At 54.3% G+C, this 20,031-nt stretch overlaps 1 protein-coding gene across 4 annotated transcripts in view; it reads left to right on the top strand.

The window, feature by feature from the left end:
• Positions 1-19,794, top strand: part of CREB3L2 (cAMP responsive element binding protein 3 like 2) — a 110,174-nt gene extending 90,380 nt beyond the window's left edge. For all 4 annotated transcript variants that reach the window (XM_045855542.1, XM_045855544.1, XM_045855546.1 and 1 more), the window contains exons 9-12: positions 10,473-10,572; positions 10,827-10,953; positions 12,279-12,495; positions 14,089-19,794. In XM_045855542.1, the coding sequence (XP_045711498.1) occupies positions 10,473-10,572; positions 10,827-10,953; positions 12,279-12,495; positions 14,089-14,164 (520 nt within the window). In that variant the 3' untranslated portion in view covers positions 14,165-19,794. The remainder of the gene's footprint in view (positions 1-10,472; positions 10,573-10,826; positions 10,954-12,278; positions 12,496-14,088) is intronic.
• Positions 19,795-20,031: the final 237 nt, after the last annotated feature.

Below are 20,031 nucleotides of genomic sequence, written 5' to 3' on the forward strand. Positions count from 1 at the left end.
TTTCCCCACAAAAACCTGGGTTAATGAGTCGACAAGTCCAGGCCACGAACTTGTATGAAGGGGAAGAGGAATCTATTCAGGATAACCTTGGAGTTTGGTCCAGGTTGGGTCTTGTCCTGGGGCTCTGGGTGTCATGCCTTCCCTAAGCCACACGGGGGCAGCAGAGGCCCAGCACAGGCTGTGCTGGTAGCAGTGGGTGCTGGTGATGAAGGGTCTCTCCTTCCTTCTCCAGGCCGACCTTAAAAAAAAAAAAAACAAAAACTTACACACCCACAGTAATTGTAGAAAATAATCAGAAAATACAGTTTTAAAATTGCAATCTTTTTACTCAGATATATATTGACATTATTGAATTTTTATACATTTTGTAAATTTAGAGTATTTTGTACCTATATACACTTCTCTTGCACATACTCTCTTGTTAAGAAAATTTTCCATTTAGCAAAGCACACTGGGCATATTTTTATATCAATAACCACATTCCTACAGAATCCTTGTTTCTCTCAGATTTGATACGTCCAATTCCACGGAACAGCAGTGTCCGCCAATTGTTTTGATGGTCTTCGATAATGGCCATATCTGTTTGACTGTGACCTTGACTATGAGGCCCAGGCACAGGTGGCATATTCGGGGCCAGCATATCTCACGACCTTCTCGGAGAGTCCTCTTTCCTGTGTGGGCACTCCCCTGGTCAGTGAGCCTCCTGGGACCCCCCCCCCCCCCCCGGGGAAAACCTACCCGCTGGTGTTGGTCCCTGCTGTGTGCTGTGCTGTCAGGGCGGCCACCACCGTCCCCACCCCCCCCACCACCTACCCCCTGCCCGAGTCCTGTGAGTGCTCACCTCGCATTTCTTCTCTCTCTTCGACACAGACCTCTCCTGATAGACGAGCTTTTTATGGTGGGAATGGCCGACAATGGATTAATCCATAATCTCCCCACAGATAATCTTATCAGGGAGCTCCGAGGGTCATACTTTCTAAGTCCAGCAGCTTTCAAGGTGCATTGGCTCCAGAGGTCAAGAAGTGAAAGCAGGGCCTCTGCTGGCGCCCACAGGGACTGTGGGCCTGCCTGCCTTCCCCTGGACCTCTTCCCTGGCTCCGTCTGCCCCTGCCCCCAAGGCCACCTGTGCTTGGGTGACACCCCGCCAGCCCGCGTGACTGTGAGGTGAATGGTGGCAGTCTCCTGCCCTAAACCAGTCACGGGGCATCGGTGTTGGGGGCGCCTGGGAAGAAGGGGAGCCTTTTGGACCCTTTCCTCACGTCCTGTCGTGTACGTGACCCAGTGTTTGAACTGAGGACAGGGCGGGGCCTGCAGAGTGCACACCTGTGTTTGTGTTCTGCTTGTGCCTCCCGTGTCATTGTCCCCTGGAGGGAGCTGGGCAGAGGCAGGAGTGACAGCCCTGAGTGAGTAGCAGCCGGGGTCACCAGACGTGGGGTGGGACACCCCGAGTGCCACTGTTTCAGGTGGCACGACGTGGTGGGACACATGAGCAGGTATTTCACCACCGACCAGATTTAACAAAAAATTACGCCTCTTTACATTTTACTGTTTCGCGCTGCACCCGCAGGGGGTCTTCCCGCCCCGGTGAAATGAGTGCTCAGGTGAGAGTCGGCTCTCAGACTTGCGGGGGCTGACCTCGGCAGCAGCCACGGAGCATCCTTGGGTTTCTAGGGGAAAGGACCCGGGTGGCTGAGCTCAGGAAACTGGAAGAGGGTGGGGCCGGGAGGGGACGGGAGGAAGTCCTCACACCCTTGGGCAGCCTCGCGCGGGGGCCTCTGCGGGCAGAGCTGAGACGGCGTGAAAGCACCTTCACGCTTCCCTGGCTCGGGCGGTCAGCCCGCTAACTGCGTGCCCTCGGGAAACGTGTGGGGTGCCAGGTGGCGCTTCCCAGGGGGCCCGCCTTCCCGTGCTCAGCCGGGAAACACATGGTCACTTACGAAGCGTGAGCGAGGCCCCGGGCGCGCGGAGGCTGGAGGGTCCCCCTGGACTTCCTGGGCTCCTCAGCCCGCTCTCTGAGCTGCAGGCTCGCTGACCCTGCCCTGGTCTCCTTCCTGCGAAATCCCGTCTTTCCCCTTCAAGTTCTTTCTCCCTTGGGAGCGATGCGCGCGCACCGCCCGCCCGGCCCAGCAGCCCGGTGTCTGTGTGGCTCGGCTCGCTCTGCTCGTTCTTTACTTCACTCTGAGGCCCCCTCCTCGAGCCCCGATTTGCGGAATCCCGGGAGCTTCCGTTTGGAGTGGATTTCGCAGACCATCTTACGTCACTTCTAATCACTTCCTTGGGCTGAAGGGGACACTGAGGCCCGGCGCGGTTAAGGTCCTCCGACCATTAGAGGTGGAATGGGGACCAGAACTCAGGCACTTACTGTTTAAACGGGCCCTTACCTTGGTTTCTCGTCGGCTGTGCCCCCCTCTCCTTTGAGGACATGGCCTTTCTGAAGCGCAGGGCGGCCACCCTCAGTCCCACTCCCCACCCAGCGTTTCTGAGGGCCCTGTGCTCCTCCGCTGTCCTCCAGCCACGCCCCTCTGTGTGGGATGAGTGGCCAGCGGGACCCAGGGGACATGTCTATGCGGAGCTGTCACCGTGCCCCTTTGACTGCACCCTGGTACCTGGGATCCTGGGTTCGCTGCCCAAAGGGACTTAGCCCATTTCCAGGCCTGTGTGGGTCTCTCAACAAAGTCTGCTCTGCCAAGGGTGGACCAGGACCCCAGAGGGCCACCCTTCACGCCGATGGGTGGCTGAGTACAGCTCTCTGTGAGGGCTGAGTGTGGGGTTTGAGCCTGGGCAGGCAAGTGCCTGAAGTCCTCCGCTGTGTATGGGACCCGGGGTCCCATCTGGTTGGTTTGTAGAAGTCACGAGATGCCTGGGGTGGAGACCAGGGGCTCGGCGGCTCACAGCACAGCAGCAGCCCGAGCACCGGCCTAGGGGCATCCCTCCCCCTTGCCCCCACGTGCCACGATGCGTCGGGTGGGTGCTGTGCTCTCGGTGGGTTTGCTCACAGCCAGGGTACCCTGAGCTCGGGGATCCACTGCTTTCAGAGCGAGCAGTAAGTAAGCCTGCCTTTCGCTCGGTGGGAGACAGGACCTCATGTGTCAAGGTCACCAGCCTCCTAAACAACCCATGCTGTGTCCCATGGAAAAGAGCAGTCGGGGCCTCGCTCTCGCGGCACCCCCAGTAAAACGTGGAGGGAGCGGCGTGAGACACCGAAGGAAGACTCTCTCCCAGCGGGTGTGGGCGGAGCCGGAGACAGAGGCAGGAGGAGCAGGTTGTGGCGGGAAGGAGCCCTGGGGAGTCCAGGAATTCTAAATTCAAACCTAGCCTCGGGGAGAGGTGGAAGCAGTGGGATTTGGGGGTGCTCCTGTGGGCAGAGTTTGCCCGCCTTGGGGTAGGTTGGGCGAGGACATGGGTGGTATGTGGGTCTCACTGGTACCCCCTCCCCAGACCTCACAGGAAGGAGGGACGTGCTTGTCCTGACACGTGTCTCTGCCGTAATCAGAATTCCTCAGTTTTCCTCTTCGAGCCTCCTGTTAACTGTCGTCCTCTCTGCCTAACTCGACGTTTCCTGTTCTTTAAAATCCACGCACAGTTCCCGGTAAAGGTCTTTCCGGGCATGCCCACCGGGCTTCAGCCGTGGTCTGGCTCTCCTGATGGGTGTGTCCAGCCACGCAGCTGTGTCCTGTGCCCCAGGGTGTGACCTGCGCCCCCCACACTGTCCCGGTCTCTGCTGGGAGAGCTCTCCTCCCCTCTTCAGACTGTCCCCGACCAGGATCGCCATGTCCCCTCCCTGTTCCGTGCAGGGGGCATTTGAGTGCCGATGAACCGCCCCGAGGTTCTCCTCTGTGGAGCTTTATCTTGGCTTAACTCATTTTTCATTTCTCCATTATCTCCAACTTCCAGTTGTGTGAAGAGTATAAGCTTTCTTTTCAGGCGGAAATAGTTCAGACCAGAGGATTGTTGGTAACCAGACTGAGGTCCCCAGGAGAGATTAGAAAGGCGTTGTAGTGTAATTTAGTGGTAAAATTAGAAATTCCACGGCCCCAGCAAACATACTAGGGTGCTCGTTTTTGTGTTCCTGGGACAGTGGGTAACAGGGTGTGTCAGAGGGGCCCTCGTCCCTGCAGAATCAGCTTCTTGTCAGGCAGCTGTTGCACAGAATGAGCAAGAAAGCAGTTCATGCCCCTCGCTCCCTTTTTCATTTAGGCCGGAGCCCCATGAACAGCTCTCAAAGCTGAAGTAGAAGATCGTGCATAAATTAGTACTTACTCACAGTTTAGGACTTTCAGAATGTGATTTTGTTTTGCACATGTCACACTTCAGTAATTAAAAGTCCTTGAGCCCTGGCCGGGTGGCTCTGTTGGTTGGAGCGCTGTTCCATGCACCAGAAGGTTGTGGGTTCGATCCCCAGTCAGGGCATATACCTGGGTTGTGGATTTGATCCCCGGTTGGGGCATGGGTGGGAGGCAACCAATCATTGTTTCTTTCTCCTCTCTCCTGAACCTCTCTCTCTGAAATCAATAAACATATCCTTGGGTGAGGACGAATAAAACGTCCTTGAGATAATTTACAAGACTTCCTAGATATCATTATGCCATGTATGAGCTCCTAATCATTGACATGGACCCCACCACCTCCCCACCTGCCACCCCTGGACGCCCTCCTCCTAACCCTCAGACCTTCGCAGACGCCGAGAGGAAGGCGGGGGTGGGATGGGGGGGCGGGTGGGATTTAGCTTCAGGAGACGTGGACGCTCACCTTGCTGAAGCCACTTGAGAGCTAGATTGATGCTTTCCTGCAAATCCACGCCAGGAAAGTGGCACACAGACTTTTCTGATAGCCATCATTTGTACACTTGGTGTAGCGACTCAGACACACATCACTGACACACATGCTTCACAACAGACATGACTTACCATGTGCCATGCGCTCCAATATTTTGTGTTCTGGGGGATTCGTTTTATTTAAAAAAAATACGCCTGTCACAATCCAATTGTTTTTACAGTCCACTAGTAGTGCGTAATTTGGAATTTGGAAAATATTACTCTAGATAGTTGTGTGAGGATGTGAAGAAAGTTCCTCCATCTCTGTAGGAGGCCGATTTTCCTGGAGAGGGGGTTCTATGCACTCACGTATTTGCACACCCATGTAGGTGCACACCCATGTATGTGCACACCCACTCCATGGCACAGCTAGTTCTGGTTCTGAGTAAGGTGTGTTCCAACACTCAACAGAAAGTATGTCCTTTAAGAGGGCCTGGTCGGAAACTTCTGGCACAGCAAGGACTTGGGAACCACCAGTTTACTCTTCTCCCTGAGTCCTGGTTTCCGACTCAGTGGGGAATTAGGTTCCTGAGTGTTCGCAGTATAATGTGCAATAATGTTATGACTGTTCTATCTCCCTCTCTGTCTCTGAATAAAGGAAACGGAAGAAAACAAAATTCAACCAAACACAAATAAAACACATGAGTCTGTGGCTGTGTTTCCCAGTTATTAGAAGATTATGTCTCAGAGTTGCACGATGTTCGAATGTTTTGCCCCGTCCCCCCCGATACGCCTCCAGGATCCAGGGTGATGCTTTATTTTGGGCACGGCTGGCAGCTTCTTTCGACTGCTCTTTTGCGAGGAACTGTCTGAGGACAGGCACTGGGTTTATTTTTACATCTCACCACAGGACAGAATCCACATTCCATTTGCACGTTGGACACGCCAATTTAACAAGTCGTGAGAAATCTTTTGGCCCAAATAAACGTGTTCCAAGAGCTCGCCTTTCTCTAAATCAAGACCTTATTCCCAGCAGCCCCAGACTTTATTAAGCCACAAGCAGCCGTGGTCACTGATGACGTAGAATGTAATGATCAAGGAGGGGTTTATATGGAGCTTTGAGTGCCCGTTGGGGTCTGTCCTCTGGTTGATTTTATAGCTTTAGTTTTAAAATAGTTCTTTCATTCAGCCGATGGCTGCCGCTTCCCTGCCTAGCCCTTCGTGCATGCAGGCCGGGTCACAGCTGCCACCCAGGCTGTCCGTGCTGGCTGGGGCGCCTGTCCCGGTGATGTGTGGGGGCACCACGTCAGCCCAGAGCCCGTCAAGTATGAGGTCCCAGGCTTCATCTGCCATGGGTGATAAGACATGGCAGGCACTCTTCAAAGGGGCGTGTGCTTCGATATTCCCAGAGCACCCCAGAAGGGTTCTCTCCTCACTCTTGTTGTGGGGTCGAGGCCAAGGGAACGAACTTTCGTTTTGTTTTGACCGGCTGCCTAAACTCGGGGCTGATGAGAGCACAGAGCAGCAGCACCGAGGTCTAGACTCAGGGTTCTCTGCCTTGGGAGCCCACCCTCCATGTTCCAGTGACATGTATCCACCCAGCGATTCTAGAGCCATTGCACCAGCTCTTCCGGGGTCTGGCGGGGGCACAGGTCTTCTCGTTTCCATTTCCGAAAAGGAAGCCCAGGTTTGCATTCCTGACACTCGAGGTAGGGCGTGGAGTGCCCGCGATTCTTTTACCTGTCACTCAAATTTTACCTTGCTCTATCCAGGGAAGCACCAAAAAATGGTCGTGTGCTGCTATCGTTTTCATTTGCATCATTACCACCGAAACTTTGTTAGTGTGCGCCTCATTGCCATTGAACTAGGCTTTATTTGCTGTGGCTCTTCCAAAGGCAGTCGGTCCCTCTTGATAGTGACCTTCTCTTGTCTAACGGTGGACACATCTCCTGGTTGGGCTCTGGTCGATATGACATGAATATCACTGGATTTCAGGACATCTACTTAGCTGATGTGTGTTTTGGGTATTAATCTTTTGAGGTTATAGACTAGTGCAGGAGTACTGGGGGGTATGGAGTCAGGTTGTGGTTTACATCTCAGGTCTTCCACTTACCAGTTCTGGGTCTTTGAGACAAGCCCCGAGGATCTCGGCCCGTGAAGCTCCTAGGAATCGGCCAGCGGGCACTCAGTCTCTGTCGATTCTCTTTCCTCGTGGCGAACATGAGCGTTTCTGTGGCGTGGATGTGGATGGATTCCCTCAGGTCGAGCAGACCGTAGAAGTGCATCTGGATCTTTGGGATGGGTGGACCAACCCCCTTTCCTCTGGTGAAGCCGCGTGCGCAGCCGCTGGTGGGCGGGGCTTCCCAGTCTGGTCCTCCGCACCGTCGGTCGGTTCCGTTCAGCCGCGCCTACCCGAGACTAGCAGCAGCAAACCGCACGTTGTAAATCACTCGTGCCCGCCGCCAAAGTTTCAAACTAAAAATTCTATTTTAAACTACCTGTTTGCTCCTCTTAAAGAATTGGATTACAAACTGTTGGAAATCAGGGGGGGACCACCACTGCCCCTTTCCATTTGCACCGATTTCAGAGTATAATCACCGTGGCGGTTGGAGAGGGTGCCCCATGAGTGCGCAGCAGAGTGTCACGCCGCCCGTGGGCACGAGGCCGCCTCTGCTGCCCCGCCACACGGAAGCACTCCTTCCCGGCCTGCAGCACGTGGTCTGAGGTTCAGCTGCTGGGGTTTAGGGGTGTCTGGCCTGCTGGAGGTCTGTTTTTAGGGGACTGCGGAGCCTCCTGGGAAACTTCATTCTGGGGAAGGGGGTAGCAGGCCGCGCCACCTCACCCAGCAATGGGAAGGGAGGAGGGACTCGGAGCATCGGGTAGATTTGGTGTTCTCAGTGGTTCCCGTTCTACAGACGGGACAGGAGCAGGGGAGGGGCAGGGGCAGTGGGGGAAGGGCGCGGGTGAATAGGGACAATTGGTAAAAATGGAAAACGGTGGTTTCACTGTAAAAACACCTTCGACTTTGGAGCAGAAGCAAACGGGTTCGGTACCATGTGAAAAGCGGCTGTCCAGCAGAAGCCTGGATGGAGACACCTCCTCTGTGCACAGGGCACCTCGGGTGCCAGCAGGAGTGCCCTGTGGGAACGGGGTGCCCAGCAGAAGTGGCCGCCGTCATTCCCAGAGGTGGCAGCCCAGGAGACAGGGTGGCCGCTGGCCGTCCTTCAGCTGGCAACAAAGACATCACTGCCTGGTGCGGCGGGAGGTGTGCCCCCCTGTACATCTGCCCTAGGACTTCTGGAAGACATCTGCGAGAACCCGGTGGGGGCTTCTGGGCTGGTCCCCGCGGTGGTCAGTGGCGTGTGTGCTCCCTCCAGCCCCCTCGCAGCTCTGAGAAGAGAGCTTGCCCACCCGCCTGGGAAGTGGGGGTGTGGTCCTCAGCGTAGGGCTCGGGTTTGGACAGGCAGCGGTGCTGGGGTCACAGTGGAGTGCTCGTGGGAGGGGCGGGGAGAAGAGAGAAAAAGTATGATGAGGAAAAAAAACTCACCATGTGATCATTTAGTGCAAACGTGTTCTTTGTTTTCCAGCCTCACAGAGGCATTGTTAGCCAAGGAAACTGTAGGACGGTTCAAGTGCACGGCGTGATGATTTGATGTATGTGTACATTGCGAAAGGAAAATCCCCACAGTGGGTTAATTAACATGTCTAACACCTCACATAGTTACCTTTTCACTCTTCATTTTTTCGGTGAGAACATTTAAGCTTCGTTCTTGTAGCACATTTTAATTCTGTAATGCAGTGCTGCCGACGGCAGGCGTCGCCTGAGACATCAGGCCCTCAGACCTCACTCATCTTACGGCGCAAAGCTGCAGCCTCTTCCCTGCCCACCCTGTTCCCTCCGCCCACCCCGGTCCCTCCGCCCGCGGGCCCCAGATGGCCCCTTTCCCTTCGTTCTCCGCTTCTCCGAGTCCGCCTTTTTATTGTGATTCCGTATATTCCTGATGCCGTGGAATGTCTGTCTTTCTCGGTCTGGCTTATTTCACGTAGCGTAATGCCCTCCAAGGTCATCCCCCTGGTCGCAAAGGACGGGATTTCTTGAAAGTAGGCTGAAAGGTAGTCATGCTTTCAGTGCTTCTCCGCCTCCAGTGCCGTGCAGAACACTTTTAAAGCCCGTGTCGTGTGCATAGACGTGAACGTGAATTGGGTCTGAACTACATGTGATTCTATTTCTAGATAACCATAGAGCAAAAAATTTACAACTAAGTACTAACAAGCTGCCATATAAAAGAATTTCAATGAATGATATTCATTGATGGGATGGATGATTTCGTTTTGCTTGAATTAAAAGCGTGGCACAGGGTAACAACCCAGTGTGGCTGGGAACCCCATACAGATGTTGGGATTCAGAAGGCTTCCCCCACATGAGCTTGGGGAGGCTCCCGTTCTGCCCCTGCCTCTCACCCACTTACCTGCTGAAAGCGGTATCATCCTGTGGCCGACCCATCCTGGATTGATGTCCACCCAGGACGTGCCCAGAAGTTGCAGACCTGGGGCGACCTGCTTGTTGTTCAAGCACTTGAGAGCTGTTCAGGAGAGAGACTGTCGGGAGAGGCACCGTATCTGTGAAAGCCCCGAATTCTGCAAATGCGCGATGGTTTCCTGTTTGCCAGTGAACTTGTCTGGCTTCCTAAGGTGACATCGCAGCATGAATTTCTGAGAATCTTTGCGACTCAAGGAAGAGCATCTGCTTGTAAAATCTTTCCACTCTGCCTGGTGCATGGGGCTTGGGGAGAAGGGGGGAGGGAGGAGCTTCAACTCTTGACTTCGCTCCTGCACAGTTCACCTGTGAGGCGCTGATTCAGGAGGGTGCGTTGTGAGATCCTCATCTTTGGCTTGCCGTGGTTGGGATTTGCAAAGAACTTGGCCACCTGCTCTTTCCCAGACCCTTCCCTTTTAACTGTATGCAGAGTCCAATTTTAGGGACAGGACAACTCTTTTTGCTCCTGCTCTCTGTCTCTTCCGAGAGAGAGATCAGTCAGTCTCTGAGGACGGTTTCTGATATCCTTGCTCTGAGCGCGTGTCCAGTAGAGCAGGCCACTGTGGCCTCAGTTTTGGCCGTGGAGGGACTATGAGCTTTCAAGGACCCCAAGGAGACCTTGGGGAGCCATGGCTGTTTGCCTCTCTGCCACTCTTGGCTTTGCTCTTTCTCTCTTTCTTCCAGTCGGCCGTCTGAGAGATTAGCTCAGGGATAGTATTGCCATTTCCATCACGGCCACCACCTGTGGTCACTCCTTCCATTGTTCTCTCCTTTCTTATGTCTTCTTGAATGTTTCTCTTCTTTTAGCGCTGGGTGAATGAGTTCCCCTGTGCCACCATCAACAGCCAATCAGAATGGTGTTTTCACTTTTTCTTTTTTTCAGTGGCTGACAGACAAGTCCCAATATGTCAGGGGAACTTTGGGGGCACTCACCTCTTCCCCAGAACAGCACAGGAACTGGACACGCAGTGAAAGTGGCTGATTCTGAACCCCAGGACGCCCTGTGACACCAGCACTGGGAGGCACTGGTCACCTCGCGTTCTCCCATAGGGGACTGTCCCTTGGCACGCTCTTCAAATTCAGCCACAAAATCACGGCAGCTATCCTGGAGCTCAGAGCCAGGTCCCCCCAAAGCACCATGGAATCTCAGACTTCATGGTTCCTGTTCTTTCCGTCTGCAGGACTCTCCTTCAGCAGCTCCAGAAGCTCCAGACTTTGGTGATGGGCAAGGTTTCTCGCACCTGCAAGTTGGCCGGCACGCAGACCGGCACCTGCCTCATGGTGAGTTTCCCGAAGGGACAGCAGTACCGTCACTGCCCAGCCCTATCTCCAGTCTCCAGTCTCTCCCGTCTTGCCGGGTCCACGTGCCGTGGGGTGGGGGACGCATGCTGCCCTCTCCGAGGGACTGACCCATGGTGCAACCTCTTGGCCTGACGGAGGGGGCCCTTCTCCCTGGCCTGTGGCTGTCGTGGGTCTACAGGTTTGCTCTGTGGACCTGGGCATCGACAGCGCCTGTGTCCTCCCTCTCCCCACAGGTCGTGGTGTTGTGCTTTGCCGTGGCATTCGGCAGCTTCTTTCAGGGCTACGGGCCCTATCCTTCCGCCACCAAGATGGCTCTGCCCAGCCAGCATTCCATGCCGGAGCCGTACACCGCCTCCGTGGGTAAGGCCGCTGCGCTCAGCCGCTTGGGAGTGGTCTTCGTTTCATTTCTCTGCAGCTTTCTGAAAGCTCGGCTTTCTGAAGGGAGTCTTAGGGGACAGTCTGATTTTTAAGAAGCGATCCAAGTGTAGCTTCTCCATGGAGGGCGGGAAGAGGCGGCGGGGGCATCGTGCCCGCCCGCTGGGAATTCTCCAGAGCCCAGCAGAGCACGCTTTGCAAACTATTGCGCATGACTCCGTCCCCTGGCAAATTCTGATGCCTCCTTCCTGCGCTCTGGGGAGGGGGAGGGGTGTGGCCTTTGGGGGGCGGGAAGTGTTAAGCTCTCACGGCCCTTTAAGGCAATCCCTGTGTTTCTACATCCGGGAAGTAGAAACGTACATACCATCAGAAGAGTTTGTAAATGAAAATAAAGAATCAGTCTGTCGTACAAAACATCATGCCCAAGATTTGAGACTTTGGAGACTGAGGCATTCGATGAGAAATATGTGGTATCCTCACCTAGATCAGTGATCTCTCTTAAGTACGTGGGAAATAAACAGGTGACAGGTAGGGATCGGAACCCACACTCACGCACACAGACGCTAGAGGGCCCAGTGTGGGACTGGGGGGCGTCAGATGGGGTGAGACACCGTTTTGCAGTTGTGAACATGTGTGTCTTCACCAGGCAGGTGTACCCTGCCAGGTAGGTAGGTGTATGGCAGAAATGCTGGCGTCGCAACCAGATTTCTTCAGTGGTCTCTCGGGAAGTTGTCACTTCCCTGAGCAGCCAGGTCTCTAAATTGGAGTGGAAGCCCACGAGAGCAGCTGTAGTTGTGCAGCGTCACGTAGCTACGCAATGACGCTAAGGGACGAAGGAGACCTCCTCGAGATTCAGTTTATTTACAGCTTTGCGTCTTCACTCCAGCTTCTAAATGAAAACGCGGTTTCCTGCCCCTTCTACCTTCTCTCCACGCAGGACCGACTCAGTGGGGATGCTTATGTCAGCTGGGTCTGGACGGCTCCGAGCACTCCACTCCCACCGCCCACGCAGGGTCTCCCCGAGGTGGTCCGGGTGGGCGAGGAGGGGAGTTTTATTTTCAGAGCAGTGCGGGTAGCCGTTTGCATCGTACTTGCTTCTCTGTTGTTCTTCCAGCACAGTATAATTGGCATAATATTTCAAATGCACAGAACTCAGAAACCTTTATAGAAAGCAAACTCCAGATGGCACCTCGGTCTGGGGCAATAAGACCCACACACTGCCATCTGCCCCAGCCCAGGGTGCGGAGGGAGGGCATGGGATGTGCCCTCATGGTCTCTCCCTAACGCCTGCCACTGTGCTCTGTCCTCAGTGAAATCCAGGAACCTGCTGATCTACGAGGAGCATTCTCCGCTGGAGGAGCCGTCCAGCCCGGCCTCGGCCGGGGAGCTCGGGCGCTGGGACAGAAGCCCCTCCCTGCTCAGGGCGTCGGCGCTGGAGCCCAGGCAGGACGTGGATCTTCCCCGCTTCATCATCTCCAACGAGACCAGTCTGGAGAAGTCGGTGCTGTTGGAGCTGCAGCAGCACCTGTGAGTCACGGCTGGACACAGGTCCCTGCTCTCGCGCCCTGGCGATGGGCTGTGACTCAGCAGCCTGGGCTGTGGGGGCTGAGACACTCCCATAGGCTCGTCCAGGCCTTTGGCTCCTTCGGGACCTGTTTCCAGGGCTGGGACTCTGGAGGGTCTGCTGTGTGCCGGCAGCTGCCTTTAGCAGGGACGGGGAAAAGACCGCCTCCCCCCCCCCATGTCTGCTGTGTCACCGGCAAGCTGGTGGCTCCACAGAGTGGGGCCGAGGCTTGACTCCCTTCCTCACTCTCGTCACTGTCCCCTCAAAGCCACATGAGTAACACAGCCCGGTCACGGAAGAATACTTGCCACGCAGGTGCAGCCTCCAGGTGCCTTCTCCTGCTTCCTTCCAACGGCACCTGCCTATACGTTATGCTGTGTATCAATGAGCATGTAGTTCTGTGCTTCATGTAAATAAACATGCATGAGTTACAACCACACATTTATGTCGAGCGGCACCATTGACAAAGCATCGTGCCTGGCTGTGTTTCCGTACGGAGAAGGACAAACTTGGCTCCAGTTCTCCGTGAGCTGTCCCCCTTAGGTAGTGATGGAGACGAGTCCTTTGGTAAACACACAGGCCTGTGTGCGTGCCAGGTGTCGTGACTGTGTCAGGGGAGGTCCGTGGGAGCGGCCAACAGTGCAGGAAGGAGGGTCTGCAGGCACACTCCCGGGTGGGGGTGGCGTGGCTGGTGATCGCACTGAGCGAACTCCGCCCCTGTGCCTCCCGGAAATGACGCTATTCCAGGGGAAGGGGCAGAGATTCTGTTTCTGATTCTCCAGCTTTCTTCCCCTAATGCTGTGGGGAAGGTTCTCAGTCACGTATACTTTCACAGGTTTACACTATATGCATATTCAACACACACGAGCACTTATGCAAATACGATATATAAATCTCCTTAAACACTTGAAGAGATCAGGCATTATTATCATCCCCATTACAGAGACACGGTAGACCAGTGGAGACTCAGCTGCTTGTTAGCTGGTTCAGGACACAAGTTGCCCCCTCTCTTAGCTCAACTGTTCCTTGAAGCCCCGCCTGTTTGGGGCGCTGTCTCCCGGACACTGAAGCCGTGCATTCCTCCTCCGAGTGTCTGCAGGATTCCTAGGCTGCAGCACAATGAATAACCTATTTACTTCCTGTTACATATTTATTGTTATTTCAAGTCAGGTGTGGGGTTTTTTTGTCTTTATTTGGATTATTTGTCACGCTAGACCAGGGATCCGCTGTCATCCTTCTATTGTCTCCTTCCCAGCGTCTAGCACAGGACTAGCCGTCCGCAGTGAATACACTGCTTTAAAGCAATGTGTGGCAAATCGGTATCAAGCCACCACGTTGCTCCCCTGGGTTGGGGTGTCTCGTCTTGGGCGGGGAGGAAGGCAGGGAAGTGGACAGTGGACAGGCTGCTGGTGGGAGGCTGGGGACCGAGAGCTGCTCCAGGGTGGGAGGGAACAAGCACCACGCTTGCGCCAGCCCACCCAGTTGCCATCGGGGGGGTGATTTGTCTCACTGCCAAGTGCGGCTAAGACCTCTTTTTCCTTCCAATGCCTTCGCAGGGTCAGCGCCAACCTGGAGGGGAACGAAACACTCAAAGTTGTAGAACTCGACAGAAGAGTGAACGCCACCTTCTGAGCGGTGGTAGGCCCGCGCTCTTACTCTCCGCTCTGCTTCTGTGTCCCCAAACCACCTTCAACGTCAGCTTTCCCTTTTCCCCGCCCGATGTGGATGAAGATATGGGTGAGCCGCTGTGCCTTCGGATGGGAGGACGGCCTGGGAGTTCCGCCTGCGGTGAGAGTGCCTTCCCCTCCAGCCCCGGTCCCGTTCTGCAGCCGGAGCAGCCGGCGTCTCTCCTCCCGTTCCGCTCATTGCCATAGGAAATCACTGTGGGGCCGGGGTGGGACGGGCCGGCTTGTTTCTACCGACAGTGCCGAAGAGATGCTGCCCGATTCTCACCTACGGGTGTGACCCCCTCTCTGAAGAAGAGATGACTCACCCATTGGAGACCCCAGACTCGATCCGTAAAGACACCAGGATGCCTGCTGGGACGTGGCAAAGCGCTGACTGATGTCCCACCTCCCTCAGCCCGGGTCTCCGGGGCGTGTCCGCTGCCACCCGTCCCCATCGGCCCTGGAAGCGCCAGGCTGGCCGGTGTCTGCCCCCCGCCGCCACTCTGCTCTGTCCGAGCCCTCACGCCCTTGCCTGCTGTCCTCCAGCTCTGGGGCGAGGGCGCCCCCTTCCCTTTCTCAGGCCGCAAGTGCAATGCCTGACGGAATCAGGCTCTTCTACCCCAGGCAAACCTGCCCCGTCTGTTGCTTGTAGGACTTCTCCGTAACCTGTGTTCCCACACGCCCATAGATCCGCCTCCCTGGCTTCTCCTCCCCATTTGTAAATAGTATTTATTAGCTTGCCGAGGCTCCCGCTAGCAGCCACGCTGAAGAGACCGGACGCCTCCCTCCAAGCAAGCCAAGTCTTCTGTTGGACCTTGGCGCTGGGAGGGCCGCCCAGGCCCTGGGACCCCCAGTCCTCCAGAACGTGCCTCGTTTCCTTTTCTTCTTCTTTCTACTGGAGGCCTCCCGTTGTAGTTGGAGAACCCCTGCAAGCAGCTGCCCTCCTGTAGAATGAGTTCAGAGGGAAAGATGGCTTAGGCCTGTGACTCTGTGGCCAGACGCTCTGTCCCCCACCCGCCACAGAGGAAGGAAGCCCTGTCCCCGACAACAGGCGTCCCGGACCACCTCGCTAGCGTGTCTCTCCACACCTGCTCCTGGTCCCGCCTCCCCACCACCCCCCACACCACCCCTCCCCCAACTCTCCTCTTCTGCGTCAGCAGGAGCCGGACCTGAGGTCCGTTCCTGGGGTTGGAGTAGGTGATGTTTGTGTATCTACAGTCTGACCTTTCCCAGTCAGGTTTGGCTACTTTGCAGCTCACCCAAAGAGACATAACCTAACCCCCCTCCCTACTTTTATTATTATTTTTTAATGATTAAAGTCACTTTTGTAGTTTAAAAAAAATCTTTCCTTTCATACAGATAAGCAATGGAAATTGCCTTTTTATTGTACAATGTAGAAAGTTTCGCTTAAGTGTTTTCCCAGCTTGTAAAAGATTTTGTGTAGGACCATTTTGTATTTTATTTTTAGTAGAAGAAAAAAGGGCCTTTAGCTTTAACTCTTCTCTCTCTCTCTCAATCTCTCAATCTCCCCCCCCCACCCCCACCCACATTGTTATTGGAACCTGTACTTAAGAGGGATTAAGCCCATAGCTGAGCCGTCCATCCTCTCTCAGATACAGGATTTGGGGTCATTAACATTTGCCATCATAGCTCCTACGCAGGTCTGTCTGCCAGCCCAGGCACATCTGGGGCTCCCTGCCAGTGATTCCCGTGTCTCCCCTCTGCAGTGGAGGGTGTTCCAGACGCGGGGAGGGCCAAGTGCATCCGCTCAGCAGGGTGTGGGAGCAGAGTCGGGGCCGCAGCGGTCCTGGCATCCCCGGGGGTCGTCTGCACGGTTCTCGCTGGCCCTGACGTTGGCCCTGACATGGGCGGGGGAGGGCTGAGACCATCTGGGCTGTGTGGGGACAGGCGTCGCTAGCCTGCCTCCTGCTCCGGCTTCTCTTCACTCCCTTCTCCTCGTCTGCTCTGGATCCTCCCGGGCCTGGCTGGTGTCTGGGAACCACGCGCCACTGCCGACCCATCCCTGTCTGTAAAATGTCACGTAATTATCAGGCGTAGGCAGCCTGCGAGGGCCCAAGAAGGAAACGAGAGAGAATTAACTCATGTAGTATTTGGGTGATGCGAAAGGAGAGGTTTCCCAGTGACGGGCAGACGTGGGAGACTGGGTCGGCCTCCCCGCCTGCAGCACCAGGACCAGACCAGGGCTTTACGGCTGGTAAAGTGGCCGGAGCGGAAAACCTGCTCTTGGGAATGAGGGGGCCGGGGGGAGGGGCAGCTCACCGACAGACAGGCCCTGTCCGTAGTGCTGCGGGGACTGCATTTCTCTCCCACCTTCCCGTTTTTGACGCCACTTTCTCCGTGCATAGCTCATGTGTCGTAAAGATGTACACTTGAAACCTATATGATCCTACTAACCAATGCCACCCCCAAAAATTCAATAAAAAATAAGTAAATGGCTACACACTCTCTCCAGACCGCCCTGCAGCCGGGCCTGCCCCCTGGGAACCCGTTTTTCTGAACTGACTCTGCATCCACAGACGTGAGGCATCGACAGAGAGCTCACTTGGCCAGTTTCAGGGGGTTCCAAGAGCCCGTGTTGCCGCCACGTAGAGGAAAACCTGTGCCCTCCCCTCCCCGCTTGGGAGAGGAGAGGAGACTGAAGAGTTACTCCTTCAGGACTGTGCCAGGGGGTCAAGAGTCGTAGGCGAGTTGGGGAACAGTAGGTGGGTCCCAAGGAATTCATGCACGTGTGCGTGTTTGCTGTCCCAGGGTTAAGCCCAGAATATGTCAGTGGATTTGATTCCCCCGCAGAGCGGTCCCACAGACTAGTCAGCGACCCCCGGGGAGCCCTGACCATTTTAAACAGCGGCCGCCCTCGGCTTCCGCATTTCAGTTCTGGAAAACACGAGACCGTCAGTGCAACCGTAAACTGTAGAAAATACGTATGTTGACTATAAGATGCTAATTATATAGGACACCATGCAAACAGGTTTTCCTCTTCCCTGTCTTTGATTAGCTCCTTGGAAGGAGACTCTTACAGAAATCCAGAGAACAAGTACTTTTTCACCGGATGAGACCTGAGTAACCCGGACCCCCCAGCGTGGTTCTTTTCACAGCTCTCGACTTTGCACTTGGAAATGGATACTGAAAATCAAAGGCCTCGGTGCCCGTTTCGGGAGAGGTTCCTGTGAAGTGCTAGGACTCTGGAGCCCAGCTCACATAAAGCGAGTGTTACATAAAAATCCGACAGCTGAACTAGGTTGCCCTTTGGGGCCGGGGGTGGGGTGAGGTTTGACACCACCGTAGGCAAAATGAGATGACCTTTTTGTTTATATCAACGATTTTGATTTGGAGACCTAATTTGTGGATTGTGAAAGCAGCTTTTCGCTCAACTTATTTACAAGCCAAGTATAAATACCATGGCTTTTAATTCCTAAATCTCTTGGTTTAGCCTGAATGCCAAAAGGGGGCTGTGAATCTCATGCGCCCGTAGAACAGCCATGTCAGACTGATTCGTTTTTATTCAGGCAGTGAGTCAGTGTCCGGAGTTGGTGTCACCAGTGTTTTACTTAAAATTTTCAGAACTGCGTGGCTCCGTCCTCCCATGTCCCCAGACCGAGCAAAACCACAGAAACAGGATCCGAGGCCTCTCGGGCCGGCTGCTCTAACACGCCTGTCCCAGGAGAGGTGGAGTCCAGCTCGTGCACAGGTGGAGACGTCCCACAGAGGAGCCGGACCGGCCGTGCCGGCCTCGCTCACGTGGGAGGCTGGACAGGGAGGAGGAGGCTTCCGGCCTCCCCGTGTCTACCGTGTGGCGCTCGCATGGTTCTGTCGAATCCTGTCTTTGAGAACCTTTATTAAAGACACCAGCACGCCCACCCGCAGGGCTGACCTGGGAAGCGTTTAGCAGGTAGTGGTGCAGGGAGAGTCGTTTTATTGGAGTGCTTTTCAGTTGAGACAATTAGGAAAAATGTGGCAGGGCCGTTAGAGGAGAGAGCAAGGGCTGTGGAGGAGCCAGAGGAAGATTTCAGGCCATTCATTCATTCATTCATTCCCTTCCTCCTGAGGAGCAGTGCTGCATGAGGCCCCGGGGACGAGAGGGGTAAGGAAATATTGTTAGTCAATAGCTACTCAAACACAGAAGTGCTAGGATTCTCTCCCCCCCCCCTCCCTCTCTCTCTCTCTCTCTCTCTCTCTCTCTCTCTCTCTCTCTCTCTCTCTCTGTGTGTGTCTTAGACACTCATTTGTGCCTTACAGGTGCCTTACATGTGAGTCCAGCATGACTGCGGACTACTGTTCCTGGGAGATTTTATATGTAGCCTTGTAGTATTAGACTGAAATGGCTGTGGGTGAAATGGTTTTCTCTAAAGGCTCAAAAAGGCCCTAAGAGTGAGCAATGACCAGATGTGTACACCAGGAGAAAAGAATCAGGGTTTTGTCCATTAGGAAAATCCCATTTTGGAGAGGTGTAATCACAGCAAGAAATGGCCCGCCAGGATTAAGGGTATTACAACTCCATATAGCGGAGCATTTTCTCGGTGCAGAGGAACTGGGCCCATTTGGGGATTAATGAATGTCCCATATCCCTGTGGCCAAAGGGTCAGCACTCAGCATAGGAAAAAAATGCATCCGCGTGTTGCTTCTTTCGGTCATTTGGGGCAACCTAAATTTCAGGAATGGTTTCTTTTCTCTTGGTTTCGAGAAGGAAGGAGAAAAAAATAGTTCACAAGCACTAATTGAGTGCTGGGCGCTCTGCTAAACAAATTCTGAGTCTTTTCATCTTGTAGGCAGAGTACACAAGGGCAACTAGTTACTCTGAGCTGGACAGACAGCTAAGTTTGGTGTTGGACGGTCCACAGTCTGTGCATGAGGTTGAGCGGGTTCCTCGGTTTACTCACGCTGTAAACGTGTAGGTTCTGCGGGCAGCAAACGCAGTGCGTGCTCCCTGCGCTGGCCCCGCCGTGCAAAGGCCGTGCTTTGCCTCACGCTGGCAATGTCCTCCAGACACGATGCTCATCTCTAGTCTTTCTCATCCAATCCTCTGAGAGTTCCAGCTCGCGGGCTTTGCATCCTGGAAAGGGAAGCCAGCGGGGGTCTTAGCTGTGTTTCTCTGCCCTTGTCCTCTGCTCACCAGCTGTGTGAGACCATGAGCTCTTGGCACCGTGGACCCAAGGCCTGTGCCGCTTAGAGAATGTCTCTTTCAGATAAGACGCTTTATGAGTCTATGGAAACACCAGCACTCTTTGGACACACTGTAAACGGCCCTTTTTAAACAATGCTGAGTGGACCCTGAACTAGAATCCACCGTGAGTGTTAATGTTTATGCTGCCAGCTGGCCTTTCCTCTGCTCTGTAATGTTGTACAGACCAGCTGTGTATACGTCTAAGACATTGCGAGTCTCTTATATGTTGTATCCCGCTGTTTATTTTAATGACTTTTTATTCTTTATCTTAGCTTAGTAAATACCAAAAAATAAAATAAAGTAAAATACATGCTTTGTAACTTGTACTTAGTCTGGGAAAAATGAGTTGAAATTGTTATGCTTTTGTATTCCATTTCATGCAAATAAAAATATTTTTTTCTTAAATAGCCAAACGTTGTCCAGTCTCTGAAACCTTGGTGATCTGGTTTTAAGAACCCTTGTTTTTCTCACGAGCACGGCTTTGTGTGCGAACGCCTAACCATCCTCTTCTGATGATCTTGTTGAAGTAAAAGGAGTCTCCGGCCAGCAATTTGAATGTGATCTAGTGCTGGATCCAAGGCGCAGGTGGAGAAATATTGAGAAATGCGATGGTTTTCTCAGCCAGTCACAGGAAGAAAAGCAGTGTTCTC

This window comes from Phyllostomus hastatus, unplaced genomic scaffold (genome assembly GCF_019186645.2).
Source record: "Phyllostomus hastatus isolate PE091 unplaced genomic scaffold, TTU_PhHast_1.1 phas_scaffold_114, whole genome shotgun sequence".
NCBI classification, from domain to species: domain Eukaryota; kingdom Metazoa; phylum Chordata; class Mammalia; order Chiroptera; family Phyllostomidae; genus Phyllostomus; species Phyllostomus hastatus.